The 14,276-nt window shown below is 43.1% G+C and overlaps 1 protein-coding gene across 1 annotated transcript in view; it reads right to left on the reverse strand.

The window, feature by feature from the left end:
• Positions 1-13,813: 13,813 nt before the first annotated feature.
• The window catches only part of PAXIP1 (PAX interacting protein 1), a gene marked incomplete at both ends in the record, with an annotated part of 35,319 nt that continues 34,856 nt past the window's right edge, over positions 13,814-14,276 (reverse strand). Inside the window, one exon of the mRNA XM_082479031.1 lies at positions 13,814-13,944. Coding sequence (XP_082335157.1) covers positions 13,814-13,944 — 131 coding nt within the window. The remainder of the gene's footprint in view (positions 13,945-14,276) is intronic.

Raw genomic sequence — 14,276 nt, forward strand, 5'->3', positions numbered from 1 at the left:
TTTATGAGTGGGGAAGAAGGAGCTGCCAAAAGCTGCCAGTGAGTTGTCATCTTTGTTGTGCTTTCATGTCTATAGTTATTGTTTTCTTGCAAAAATGGATCCTGAGGGGTCAGGCTAACCAGCCTAGCGTGAAGTCTCCCCACACCAGACACGTGATCTCATATTACCTCAACTCCCTCACCTTTAAAAGCTGATCTGATTAATTGGACTCAAAAACCACAGGTGCCTACCAGGTAGGTGCCAGTGTCTGGGAGGGAGCCTCGGCTGGATGCAGGTCGAGGCAAGGTGATCTTCGGAGTCATCCTCCAGTAAAATAAACAGCAAAAGAGAGCAGATGAGCTGTTCTCCAGGAGTGCAGCAGTAGCCCAGCTTGGGCAGCTTTTGATTGCGCGAGAGGTTGCAAAGGGTCAGCAACAAAGACTGTCAGGGCACAAGCAGATGGGAGCAGGGACTTGCCCCTGCGACCATCTGAAGGTGGGAATTAAAGCCAAAGAAAAGTGATCTGGTAAACAGGAATTATTTTTCCATGTTACGCTGCTGCCACATTTACCTGCAACTTTCAGCTCATCCCACCTTTATTAATGCTAAAACAGGAGTGAAAATGCTGAAGTGGCTTTGTTAAACTGCTGCCAAGAATATTACGAGCAGAGATGTAAAGCGTGAGTATCTGTCCCTGCTTTTCCCAGGAGGGTTTTTTAGGGCAAGGGGAGTCCCACAGGTGCCGTGAGAGGAGGCTGCTCCTCAGCTCCCCGACTCCCTGCACCTCTGTGAGCACACGGCGTTCCCCGTCTCCATCTCCTCCTCTAACGGAGGGACTAAAATCAAACGTATTGAAAAAAGCAAGCCAAATTAACCCAGTCCATATTAATGCTTATTAAACGGAGAGGAAAGCCTTTTCACAGCAACCTACGCAGACGCACACATCCGCAATTATCTTTTTAAATTCTAAATCAAAGCAAATTAGCAGTCTACCGCCAAGCAGTAAACATGATTTGATTAGGCATTTCATACCCGGGATACAACAGGATTTTTTTGAAGAACTCAATTACGATGGTGAATCCGGCTTTCTCTGCGTTATGAAGAGCTCACCACCAGCAATGACAGCTCAGCACACAGTGTCACATTTTCAAAGCTTTCCTTTCGGTCTGGCACACTGAGTAGATACTAAGATTGTAAGAGCTGGCATCTCCACAGCTCACTGTGCCTTGGGTGGCACTTTTATTGTCAACTAAAGCTCCAGCTCCTGGAGTTGCCAAGTGCAGGATCCTGCACCTGGATGGGGGCAATCCCCAGTATCTATACAGGCTTGGGGATAAAGGGACTGAGAGCAGTCCTGCAGAGGAGGACTGGGGGACATTGGTGGCTGAAAAGTTAGTTGATGATAAGCCAGCATGTGTGCTCACAACCCAGAAAGACAACCGTACCCTGGGCTGCATCAGAAGCATGGTCAGCAGGTCAAGGGAGGTGATTCTGTCCCTCTGCTCCACTCTGGTGAGACCCCACCTGGAGTACTGCATCCAGCTCTGGGGCCCTCAGCACAGGAATGACACGGACCTGTTGGATCGGGTCCAGAGGAGGGCTACAAAAATGTTCAGAGGGCTGGAGCATCTCTGCTGTGAAGAGGTGAAGAAATTTTTTACACTGAGGGTGGTGAGACACTGGAACAGGTTGCCGGGCAAAGTTGTAGATCCCCTATCCCTGGAAGCATTCAAGGCCAGGCTGGATGGGGCTTTGAGCAACCTGGTCTAGTGGGAGGTGTCCCTGCCTACGGCAGAGTGGGTGGAACTAGCTGGTCTTTAACGGTCCCTGCCAACCCAAACCATTCTATGATTCTAAGAATAACAAACTCCTTAGTTACCTAATCCCCTATTTTAAAAGCATGTTTCCAACAATGGGGCTAATGAGAAAAGCTTGAAGATATGCTTAAATATGTTTTAAATGTCATAAATCTCCAACCAGCCTCCGGATCCTAAGCCCTCTGGGGTGGCAATACTGACTGTTGGCGTTTATATCACTCAAGAGAACTACATAACGTCAGGCAGTCCTTGCACAGACAACCCCCTCTGCACGATGCTGCAAGACCAACAGAGAGAACAAGAGGCTCCACAGGAACTTTACAATGACTTTGCCCATCACTAAGGTCATGGCTTTGTGCTCAAGAGCTATATGGCAGATGAACTCAAACATGAGAGATAAGGATGTGTTTTTGGGAGACTCAGCATACAAATGTCTCAGCAGACCATTAGAGTTAAATATACAGCATTAAATAAAGGTTTAATGCTCACTAGCATTAGATATAGATAAATATATTCTTACAGGAGGGACATTTGTGTTCAGCAAACATCACACATTTAAAGTTGTTGTGATGGTGGATAAATAAACAATACATCTCAGTTAATAAACCTGTCTGTAAATGGCTCGTTTCTCACTAGCTTTTGATGTACTCTAAAGGCGAAGCAGGAAGCGAACATCAGGAACAGAGTGTTCTGCCAGGCTGCAGAGCCCAAGAAAATCAACAAACAAAATAAATCGGCGTTAACAGGCTCGTTACAGCTGCGCCAGAGCAACGCTCCACTACTCAATCTGGTCCTTCCAAGCAGTTTTTTCCACACTGTCCTAAAGAAAAACTCTCTTGTGTTCAACGCCACCTTTAAAGCTGAGGGTTTGTCCCTGCTTCTGCACAGGAGCACCAAGCCAAACATGAAGAGCACAGCTGGGAGGAGACATGGGGGCAGATTGCAGGCAGACATGCTGCAATCCCCTTCTCCCTTCCAGAAGGGAGCATCCCTGCCCTTGCAGTGACTGTGGAACCCAAAGGATCCTCTTTATCCTGTTAGAAGTCACAGGACCCTGAAACTACAGTCAGTTTTGCTGAGAAAGCAGCACACTGGTGTGCCTGTAACATGTACCCTGTGACACTGTCTTGCCTCTGTCTATTGTCACCTCCTGCCTGTTTCTAAAGGGGCCTGGCAGTGCCTATTTGTGTAGGAGGAGAAGCATGTTGAGGAGCTGCAAGTAATAATTATGATGGAAACCTCTGCTGCATGTGTTAACTGGTAATTTGTCACTCAAAGCAGCTGGAGTTGTGGGTGACAGATGACAGTGAAGAACTTTCCAGACACCAGAAATGTGTCTTGACCTATGGTCCAGAAGAGGACAGGCAGCAAACACTCAACCAGGACTGAAAGAACAGCACACGGCAACAGATCACACTGTAAAGACTATGAGAATCTTCCTCTATGCAGACACAATAACTAGCACTGTCACACAGATTCACTGTTGTATCAAAGCATGTCGCATGTTCAGTGCATTTTACGGGCAGAAGAAGCGAGACAGAGATTATTAATCTTTTTTAATGCTGCTGAGTTATTATTACAAGTTTTCACCCGTGTTGGAATTGGGAGTCACTGCAAACCGGCAGAGGACAGAATTGCAAGAGACAAGTCAGCAACACGACCGGAGGTCTGGCTCTGCGCGTTTGCAGCCACAAACAGCACCTTTTGGACAAAAACTGCCACGATGGGTAACGCTCATGGGGAGGACCGAGCAGCGTTAATGCAGGAGGGTGGGACCAGATGCCTGTGGTTCTGTCCGCGTTGCTCGTTGGTAGGCTGTCCACCTGGTACTTGGTTACCCTCAGCCTCACTGCTTTCGGTGTAGGTTTAAATTTGGCGATATTTGCGAAAGAGGTCAGTACAGCTACTTCCACACTTCATGTTAAACACGTTTTTTCGTTCCCCAGGGGCTGAAGTTACCTAGACTTTCTTCACTGGATTCAGCAGCTAAAGGGGAAAACCCAGGGAGAGCAATTCAGTCTTTGCTGACATATTAAATTCTCCTCTGATGACACAAAGGGGTATATTGCTTTGCTAAAAATCCAGGGAGCTCTATTCACCACAGCAAAGCAAAACAGACCATCTGCAGAAAGAAGCAAAGCAAAACCGCACTGAGCACAACAGCTCCTTCGACCTCCTTTGCCATTTCTGATTTGATAAGCAGAGAAGCCCAGTGCAAGTTGGGCTTTGGTAAAAGTATTTTTCAGAGAGGAAGAAATGGAATAAATTCTTTATAGGTAAAAAGACAGCTCAGTTTCTGCCTTCATATTTCCCACGCTGTGCTTTTTAGGATAGGATGGTGCTATCAAAGCTGTAATTTTCCTGACAGTCCTTTGAAGGACACACCTTTCCTTACTCTTCTGCCCTTCTTTTTTCTTAGCGCAGTCACGCAGAGGATGCTTAAGATGGAAACTTCACCTTCACTCGGTAGGGGCTACCACAGCTGTTTGCAGCTTTTACGTGGAGAGTGGGTGACGAATTTCTGGAGGTCTGTGTGAATGAAGGTTAAACAATTAATAACATCAGTTAGATCACCGAAATAAATGACAGAACTAGCCTGAAGTGCTGCATGATGTTGTGTGAGCAATTTCGTTAGAGGTGCTACAAAAAGTAGCTGGTAAGAATGGAGATATGCCCAGTGCGGTGCTTGAGGAAAAAATAAACTTGAAAAGTTTCTCTCTTTATGTGTTCAGTTTGGATAAACCGCAAACCTTCTGCAGCACTTCAGCAGTTATCAAGCAATGCTGCTGCAAAACTGGAAATGTGAATTCCCACTACATTTTCCCTGCAGTGAGCACATTTGATTACAGTGGTATAAAATGTTTTGTTTCTGCTTTGTTTTCTCAGTTAGTTTTACTCCAATTACTTTATTAGTTGATACTTTAATAATTCATTTTGCCGTCCTAGTCAAAAAGTCCCAAACCGGTTTAATCGAAATTGACAGTTTCTTGCACTAAACTTCAATTTAAACAGAGTAATTTACTAATTTGTCAGCTCCTAGAGGCTCCTAGACTCACAAAGTTACACACACACACCTTTTTTGGGAGGACGGTACATTTTCTTTCATTGCTTGTAGGCACTAGCATGCAGTTTTCACTCTTGCTCGGTATTACCACTACACCTCTTTCAAAGCAAGCACAGTAGTACTATGCACCCGAGAGTGCTGAGGGAGCTGGCAGAGGTCATTGCTTGGCCACTCTCCACCATCTTTGAAAGGTCCTGGAGAACAGGTGAGGTGCCTGAGGACTGGAGGAAAGCCAGTGTCACTCCGGTCTTCAAAAAGGGCAAGAAGGAGGACCTGGGAAACTACAGGCCGGTCAGCCTCACCTCCATCCCTGGAAAGATGATGGAACAGCTTGTTCTGGGTGTCATCTCAAGGCACGTGGAGGAAGAGAAGGCTATCAGAAGTACTCAGCATGGATTCACCAAGGGGAAATCATGCCTGACTAATCTGATAGCCTTCTATGATGGTGTGACTGGATGGATAGTGAGGGAAGGGCGGTAGATGTGGTCTACCTTGACTTCAGCAAGGCGTTCGACGGTCTCCCACAGCATCCTCATAGGGAAGCTTAGGAAGAGTGGGTTAGATGAATGGACAGTAAGGTGGATAGAAAACTGGTTGCAAGACAGAGCTCAGAGGGTTGTGGTTAGGGGCGCAGAGTCAAGTTGGAGGTCAGTGACGAGTGGTGTTCCCCAGGGATCAGTACTGGGTCCAGTCCTGTTCAATATATTCATCAACGACTTGGATGAGGGGATAGAGTGCACCCTCAGCAACTTTGCTGATGATACAAAGCTGGGAGGGGTGGCTGACACACCAGAAGGCTGTGCTGCCATACAGAGAGACCTGGACAGGCTGGAGAGTTGGGCGGAGAGGAATCTTATGAAATTCAATAAGAGCAAGTGTAGGGTGCTGCACCTGGGGAGGAATAACCCCATGCAGCAGTACAGGTTGGGGGCTGACTTGCTGGAGAGCAGCTCTGTAGAAAGAGACGTAGAAAGAGACCTGGGAGTCCTGGTGGACAACAGGATGACCATGAGCCAGCAATGTGCCCTTGTGGCCAAGAAGGCCAGTGGCATCCTGGGGTGCATCAAGAAGAGTGTGGCTAGCAGGTCAAGGGAGGTCATCCTTCCCCTCTACTCTGCCTTGCTGAGGCCGCACCTGGAGTACTCTGTCCAGTTCTGGGCTCCCCAGCTCAAGAAGGACAAGGAACTGCTGGAGAGGGTGCAGCATAGGGCTACCAAGATGATTAGGGGACTGGAACACCTCTCTTATGAAGAAAGACTGAGGGAATCGGGTCTCTTTAGTCTGGAAAAAAGACGGTTGAGGGGGGACCTGATCCATGCTTATAAATACTTAAAGGGTGGGTACCAGGAGGATGGGGCCAGGCTCTTTTTGGTGGTGCCCAGTGACAGGACAAGAGGTAACGGGCACAAACTTGAGTATAGGAAGTTCCACCTAAACATGAGGAGGAACTTCTTTACCTTGAGGGTGGCAGAGCACTGGAACCGGCTGCCCAGGGAGGTGGTTGAGTCTCTGTCTCTGACATTCAAAACCCGCCTGGACACGTTCCTGTGCAACCTGCTCTAAGGTGTCCCTGCTCTGGCAGGGGGGTTGGACTAGATGATCTCCAGAGGTCCCTTCCAACCCTATGATTCTATGCCTTCACAGGACGCTCAGCTGTTCCATCTTCAGGCTGACGACCAGCAACTCAGTTCTTTGGAGCCATCCCAGCACGTACCGTCACGTGTGTTGCATTCCCGCATTGTCCTCATTGACCCAACTATTGAGCTCAATATTTCATTTAGCCCTTAGACCTATCTTGGTTCATAGAAAGTCCCTGCATCTCACATCCATGCGAAAATAGGTTTTATAATGGCTCTGTAAACAGTTTATCATTTGAAATGATCTGCAGAGAGAAGCACCACATCTCCAGCCTGTGGGCAGGTTTTGTTCCCTTTCTGTCATAGTGCTCACGAGAGACTGATACTCCCAGGGGTTGACATAGCCCGGCTGACTGATGTAAGGGAGCAAGTGTGTTGGGAGGGATGATGTCTTTCACGTAATCAGATGATAGCACCAGATAAAATACAGGAGTTTTCAATCACAAAATTCTTTCTCCAGGCGCACACATGATGCAGAGCTTGGCCAGTTTGGTCATCCATATCAGCTACCCTCAGAAGAGATACTTGCTCTCCTTGTAAAGCTCTTCCTGGTATTTCTGGGTCATCACAGCTGTAACAGTGCTTCCACGGGTTTGTTAATATTGGCATTTCACCACAAATGTAAACGAATGGATATTTGATGGAGCTTGCATTTGATCAATGTGCATTTCTCTACCTTAACAGGAAAACACACCAGAGCAGTTTACAAATGTTGTTTTCTTCTACCTAACTTCTGTCTCCAAGATCCAGAGAGATACTTCTTTTAATAACTAGACTTTATTATATTGTCAGTTCCACGGAAGTAGAAATGCAGTTCACAATAAAAAACGTCTTGGCATGGTAGGAAAGGAAATGAAGCCATATCAGTCACTGCTGACGAAGAGGGAAGGGCTCTGTAAAACAGACAGGTTGGGACATTCATTGCAAAGAAACTCTGGGGAACTTGCTAGTGAGCAAACTGCATGATTTCCTCTCCGGAGCCAGGCTATGACCCCACGTTCATGTGAGGAACAGACAAGCCGAAGAGCACAGGCAGAAATGAGAGCTGCAGACACCATCCTGGAGGGTTTAGAGCCTGATCAGAGGCTGAGGACACAAAATATATTACTTTTAATGCCATTAGAAGCATTTTTAATATCCTGGATAGTTTATACACTGCACTAGGCGCTCTATCAGAAAGATGGTGGCATTTGCAAGGCCGGGTAAAGCAGTCTTCAACCGAAAAGAGCTAGCGAGTCTGGAAAATTAAATACACAGCTGTTGCAGTTTTCTCGGGACAGAGAGGGAAAAGAAGGAGCCATTGAGAATAGCATAATGAAATGGGAAGGTAAGAAGCACTGGACTAACCAACACACTGCACAAGAAGCAAAGATGCTGGTATTGCCAGGGAGATGGGAGTCTTTGATGTAGCTGCTTCATTTAAAGGTGTTTTAGTTGACATACTAGTAAAATTTGACCTCTGGAGCTTGAATTAGGGTTGTGTTTGTTTTGTTTTTTTTTCCCTTTTCTGCATACGTTTCTATGAGGAAACGTTCTAGGCAGGCCCACTCAAAGCTGTGTCCGGTGCCCCCTGACACCATGCTTTCTCCCTGGCAGACACAGCCTGGTCTCCTTCTGACAAAACACTGCTTGAGGATCAGAGATGCACCACATTGATAAGGGTGGGAATATTTTTCCAAGCATCACTTACTCTTCACAATTGTCTGCATATGTACTCTGTAGGTTAAAATTCCCTTGGCAGAGCTCCAAGCAGCTCCCAAGGGCTCAGACAGTTGCTCTCCATTTGGCTTCCTCTAGGGAAAGCTCCTATATCCCACCGAGAAAGCTTCTCAAGCATGCCTTTCCCTCGAGAGAGGGGCCTGTTGTATTTCAAAGACACTGAATTGCTTTTTTAAGAAAAAGAAGGCACTTTCCTAATCCACTTAGGTGCTGACGTAACCTCCTCTTCACTGAACTGCCAGTACGCAGATCATACCTCCTCTTCCAAAGAGCTTGGGTGGGCAGCAAGCTCCTGATGTTGACGCTTGAAAATATCATCATTAGCATCAGAATAAAATGGGCTGGCTGGGTACTGCTTGTGTCAGAACTGCTGGTCCGTGGTCTGTACGGGCCACAGCACTAACCAGGCTCAGAGACTTTGGGGAACTGTAACAGCTAGAAAGTACTTTTTCTTAAATACTAGCACAGACTCTGAATATTTAGAAAGCAACAAGAAGGAGGCACCTCTAGCCTACAGTGCTTCCTGCAGAATTTGCAGAATGAAAAAGGAATAATTTTGGAGACAGCCTCTCTCAATCTCACAGCCCTGCAGGTAAAGTGAAACACATCTGAAACTTCCTTACAAACATTTTGTTCTATTCATTACTGCTATTCCATAGAAATTCTAGGAAAACTTACCCCTATTAAACCCTGGAGTCATTTGTAAAAGTTTGTTCTCTGGAGGGGTCAGCCTGTCTCTACTTGTTTCATTGGTGTGTGCTCTCTTTTTTCTGTTGCTGTTCCTTGGCTCTGCTGCTTTGGTATTTCTTTATTCTGGCTGCGAGCAGCATAGGACCAGCAGAAGAAAGGGGAAAGGGAGCAGGCTTTGACTGGCTGTCAAGATGTTAACTTTGAATTTAGCTAACCTGAGTTTTATTCCCTGCTTCACATTCCCAGTGCAAATTTCTCTCCAAATCATAATTTCTGTCCATAAAAAAGATAACTCCTACCTAACATGTATTTGTCTATGTAATCTCCTAGCACCTTTTAAGGCATCACACTATTTAGATGTAAAATATGCAAACACCAACAGAGCTGTCTTCTCGTCTACCCTTTTGCCTTGAGGTAGGACAAACTAACTAAACTGCGCTTAGAAAATGTTTGATGAATTTTTAATTGTAGAGCTGCGTAAAGATTAAAGTTGCACAACCTTCCTAAACGCATCTGTTCTGGTGCTTATCTGCTCCACTCAGATGTTTTACACATCTTAAACAGCGCAGTTGATTTTTTATTCGGGAGTAGTTCAACCTGAGTTGAAACTAGCAAAAGATGTGAAAGGCAGCATGAAAGGCTTCTGTAAATACATCAGTGGTGAAAAGGAAAAGAAAGAAAAAGGAAAGTCTGCTGCTCAACATGGCAAGGGACCTAGTGATGAAAGACATGAAAAAGGCCAAGGTGCACAGCACTTTTTTCTCTTTTCACAGCTTTGGGCTCTCCCATACAGTAAGACAATGATCTAGTGGATCAAGTCCAGCAAAAGACCGTCAAGATGATGAGGGAGTGTTAAGAACCCAATGCACAAGGAAAGGCTGAGAGCTGAGTGTGCTCAGCCTTAAGAGCAGAAGGTCTTACTGCTGTTTACAAGTACCTACTAGGAAAGTAGAAAGGATACAAGAGCCAGACTCTTCTTGGAGGTGCAAGGGTGTGAAATCAGAGTCAATAGCCACTTGTGGAACAATGGACATTCTGATTAGACATGAGGATGGTTCATTTGTTACCTTGAGGGTAGCAAGAGGCTGTGGCATCTCCATCTTCGAGATTCTGAAAACCTGACTGGACCTCCACAGGTCTCTTCCAGCTGCACTTCTACAATTCCTACAGTTCTACTTTATGACTCAGGGCAAAGCACGCTGCAGGATAATGAGTGGAGACCATGTCTCCCTGACTTCCAGCAGATCCCTAACTGATGGAATGTCTCCGCTATCACAGACATGTTCTATATTTATCTCTAAGTAACTGCCATATCAGGACAGATTTTCTACAAAGAACATAAGCTTATATTATGGACCTAATGCTTCTGCAAGCAACTAAACATGAAAGGTATTTATTTTTTCCCAAGTACAGGAGACAAGATCAAATAGACACTTCAGTATTATAACCTTCCACTAAAGGAAAAGCATGTTTGTAACAGCAATCTAGTATCAGCATACTTCATCAAATCCTTTCTCTATCACTAATCACAGGCACAGTAACATCTGTGCAAGCCAGTTGGCTCTGGACAGCTCCTGTGGTTCTTGAAAGACTATTTCTTGGCAGGTTCTGTTTTTTACTCTAATTGAAAGGTTAATCAAATCAGTCATACTTGTATGTTGGCTAAATAAACATACTGTCTCCACTGATGATGAAACAGATGCATTACCACTCACGTTTCCCACGGGGTTCATTTGTTCCATGATTGCATTTGGTTTTCTTCAAGCTTCTCTATGCAGTATCTGACAGCATTTTGGATAGTTTCATACGGAAGTTTACCTTTCAGATGCTATTGCATTCCCATGTCTCTTAACTCCAGCAGTCTTTGGCAAAGGTGTTATATATCCTCAGTGCTGCTTCGTTGTGGAAAATGTGGAAGAAGTTAATCCTAAAAAAGGTGAGAACTCTTATTGAGGCATAAATGCATTATCGAGTCTAGCAGGTTATGTTGCTGAGGCAGAACCTGCTAACACATTCAAACCCGGTTTCTCTTTGCTTCTCCTCCCTCCGTGCTAAGTTTCATTCTGCAAAAAGCTGTTTTAGCAGGTCCTGTTAACTTCTAGAACCCAGTCCTGCAAATCCCTATGCCTGGTGTTTGATTTCATGCACAGTTAAACAGTGCCACTGACTCATTATGCGTGTGTACCTCTTTTTGAAACCAGCATTTACATTTGATATGGCAATTCATCATTTGTAAGGCATATAGAAGATGAATGCATGACAGGTAGAAAGTATTTATTCAAGGTAACAAGTTTTGCATATCACAACATTTCCAAAGTCCAAAAGCTACAACAGCTAATATTTGTTTTAAAGGAAAAGGCATCCAAAACTTTCTGCAACTTAGTAACTAGTATAATGAAGGAAGTCTCAAGCCTTACAGAGATTAACACAGATTTAGGTAATTTCAGCATTACACATTCTGAAGTGTACTTGAAAGGGAAAAAAAAAGGGTGTACTTTTTGTGGGATTCATCTCAACTATTTTCTGTATCCTAAAGGATGTGCATAACTAGACTTGTTTGCTAAACTGTTAAAAGATGCACTCTCTGCAGGGGCCTTTAACTAAGTCAGGTTTTAGAGATATTCTCTCCCTCCATTGACAGTATAGGGAGACCAGACTTGCCAGGTAGGTCTACATGTCTGAACAATTTAAGTCATTTGAACAACAACTGATCAGCCAACAATTAAATCCCACTGCATTCCCTCCTCCTTTTTTTACTATTTTTAAAAGTTAAAGCATAAAACCATGTCATCAGCTTCCAAACTTCAGTCTTGTTAAAGACTTTTTCTTAATCTGTCTCATAATGAAGAGGTAACTGTATTATGGACAGCTGAATATCACCCTAAGAAAAAGCACGTCACTGCTGTTACAAGTAAATGGCATTTGGGGAAATGTACCATTTTCTTCCACCCTGTACTGTACCTTTTTAACCTCCAATGCACTTAAAACCATCTTGAGCCAAAGTATAACATTCTCATTTACTACACTTTGTCACCTTACTGAAAGTCACACTGATGGAAATTATACCATTCCTGTTATCATCATGTAGCCCCTAACTGATTACAACAGAAACACCAAATACAGGAATAAATCAGGATAGCTGAGGAAGCCGGAGCCAGCAATAACAGGCAACAGGCACAGTACTGACCTCTGTGGGACTTCACTCATCTTGAAATTTACTCCCACTGTGTTCTTACAGCTTTAATTTGACATTCGCTTAAGCACTTTGTTGAACTGAGGCATGGGAAGAAAGGCAACAGAAACAGTGGTCAAGTATCAGGTGGATTTACCTTTTAAGACATAGCACAAAAGAGAGATTTGAAATTAATGATTTATCTGCAAAGCTTTGCATAAGCTAAAAATAGCAGCTTACCTCTGTTTAACGATACTGTATTTGCAAAAGCTTCGCTGTAAAATGGTTCTGTGTAGAAATACAAAATATTTGAAAAAAAATAGCATGATAAGCTATTGTTTGAAGTATTTTTTATCTTGTATTTTCAGTTGTTCTGCAAATGGTTCACAAGGTGCTGTAATACACTTGATGACATACAGACAAGTGGATATCTGCAATCCACAGCCAGAGTTTAATGGCTTGCTAATCAAAGAGTAAATGCTTTTAGGGTAACTTTTACATCTAATAGAATCTAAACTGATAAAATTGGCAAAGTCAGATTATTAGAACTGTGCGTCTATTAGTAAATACAACTGAATATAGATTTGGGAGTCTGGTTTTTAATATTTATTTGGTAAAACTCACTATACAAACAAAAGTTATCACAACAGCATAATAGGTGGGTTTATAGTTTCTCCTTCCTTCAAGCTATTTCTTTGTTGCAGTAAAAACACATATACACTTACAACGATTTCCCTTTAAAGCACTGGGATTCAATATATTAAAACATACCTGGTAAAATAAGCTTAAAACAATTTTACATTGCTTGAAAAAAGATTTGAGTAATTTACTCTTACCAGAGTGCCACTGTTGCACAGTATTCAAAAAAATGAACCACCACTAAAATATAGAGTAAAACATTTAAAAGTACATTTATTTAAAATGTGGGCAAAATATCAATATAAAAGAAAATAGAGTATAAGAAATAAAAATAAAGTACAAAACATTTTCATCTTCAACATCCATAATTTAATAGATAGCAAGCCCTTTTATTTTTACATCCAAATTACACTTTTGGCTGAAGTACCATCATTTACGTTAAAATGTTTAAAAACGGGCTAATCATGATAGCTAAAGTGGGCTCTTAAAATGGTAGTATAATACAAAACATAGTAAATTATGTTTCAGCATAATAAAATTACACATCCTAAAAAAGATGCAGTTTATTTTTGCTTTCCTGCTTTAAACTGCTCATCATCCCTAGGAAAACAGCTGGAAAACAGCATCCACAGGAAGTTTTAGTTGCTTTGTACAATGGCTGAACAGCTAGATTTAATGCTCCAAGGATTCCGAAGCAGTAAGGCATTTTACTATCCATCAAGTAAATTTATATGTATGTTTGTTAAGAAAGAACAACTTTAAGAAATGACTGCAAAATAGAACTTTTATAAAAAGCATACATAAAGACATAGAACCCTTACTGGTCCCTACACTGCATTTATTAAACGGGGTTTATCATCTTCAGTAAAAAGCTATGCAAGTAATTCATGACAAATATTTTCTGTAGTGATGTGTTTTTTTTCCTATTGTTTAACATCCTATTATTGTTACTTTCTGACAACCCTGCCTCCCACCTCCGCTTATGTATTTCCTATCAAAAAGTAATTCCCCTTTGAATTTAAGCTAGGTTTCTGGGTGCTATATCCTCCTATCAAGTAAACTTTAGACATCCTAAAACATTATAAATAATTAGTTTTCAATTAAGAAAACCTTCTAGTAAACGACACTTCCCTAAGCAGCAGACAGCCTTTACACAAAAAGGATATGATTCATAATCCAGTGTTTGAGTAAGTACTCCAGTCAGGACAAACTCAGCATTGTGGACATCTGGAAATATCAAAAACATGCACACGTTTTACACCCTACAAAGACATTCTGCCCCATTCTGCATGTCTGTCAGGAGGGGCCATTCTGTACCTTTCTGCTCTTCACACAAAGGCATAAGGGAATATTGTCCCACCACTACCAGGGCCCTACTGTTAGATCACACACTTCACTAGACTTCCAATGCATGTCCTCGTTTATTTACAGTACGGCATGTCTTGGGGTTCTACGCTGAAGTCAAAATAGATAAAATGAAAATCCCCAAATCTTTAACTAACTTGATGAATACTGAGACAGTAATCTTACCTCAGGCAGGACAGAAGCCTCAAGTTCAA

Source organism: Vanellus vanellus (assembly GCF_965231255.1).
Source record: "Vanellus vanellus genome assembly, chromosome: 2".
Taxonomy (NCBI): domain Eukaryota; kingdom Metazoa; phylum Chordata; class Aves; order Charadriiformes; family Charadriidae; genus Vanellus; species Vanellus vanellus.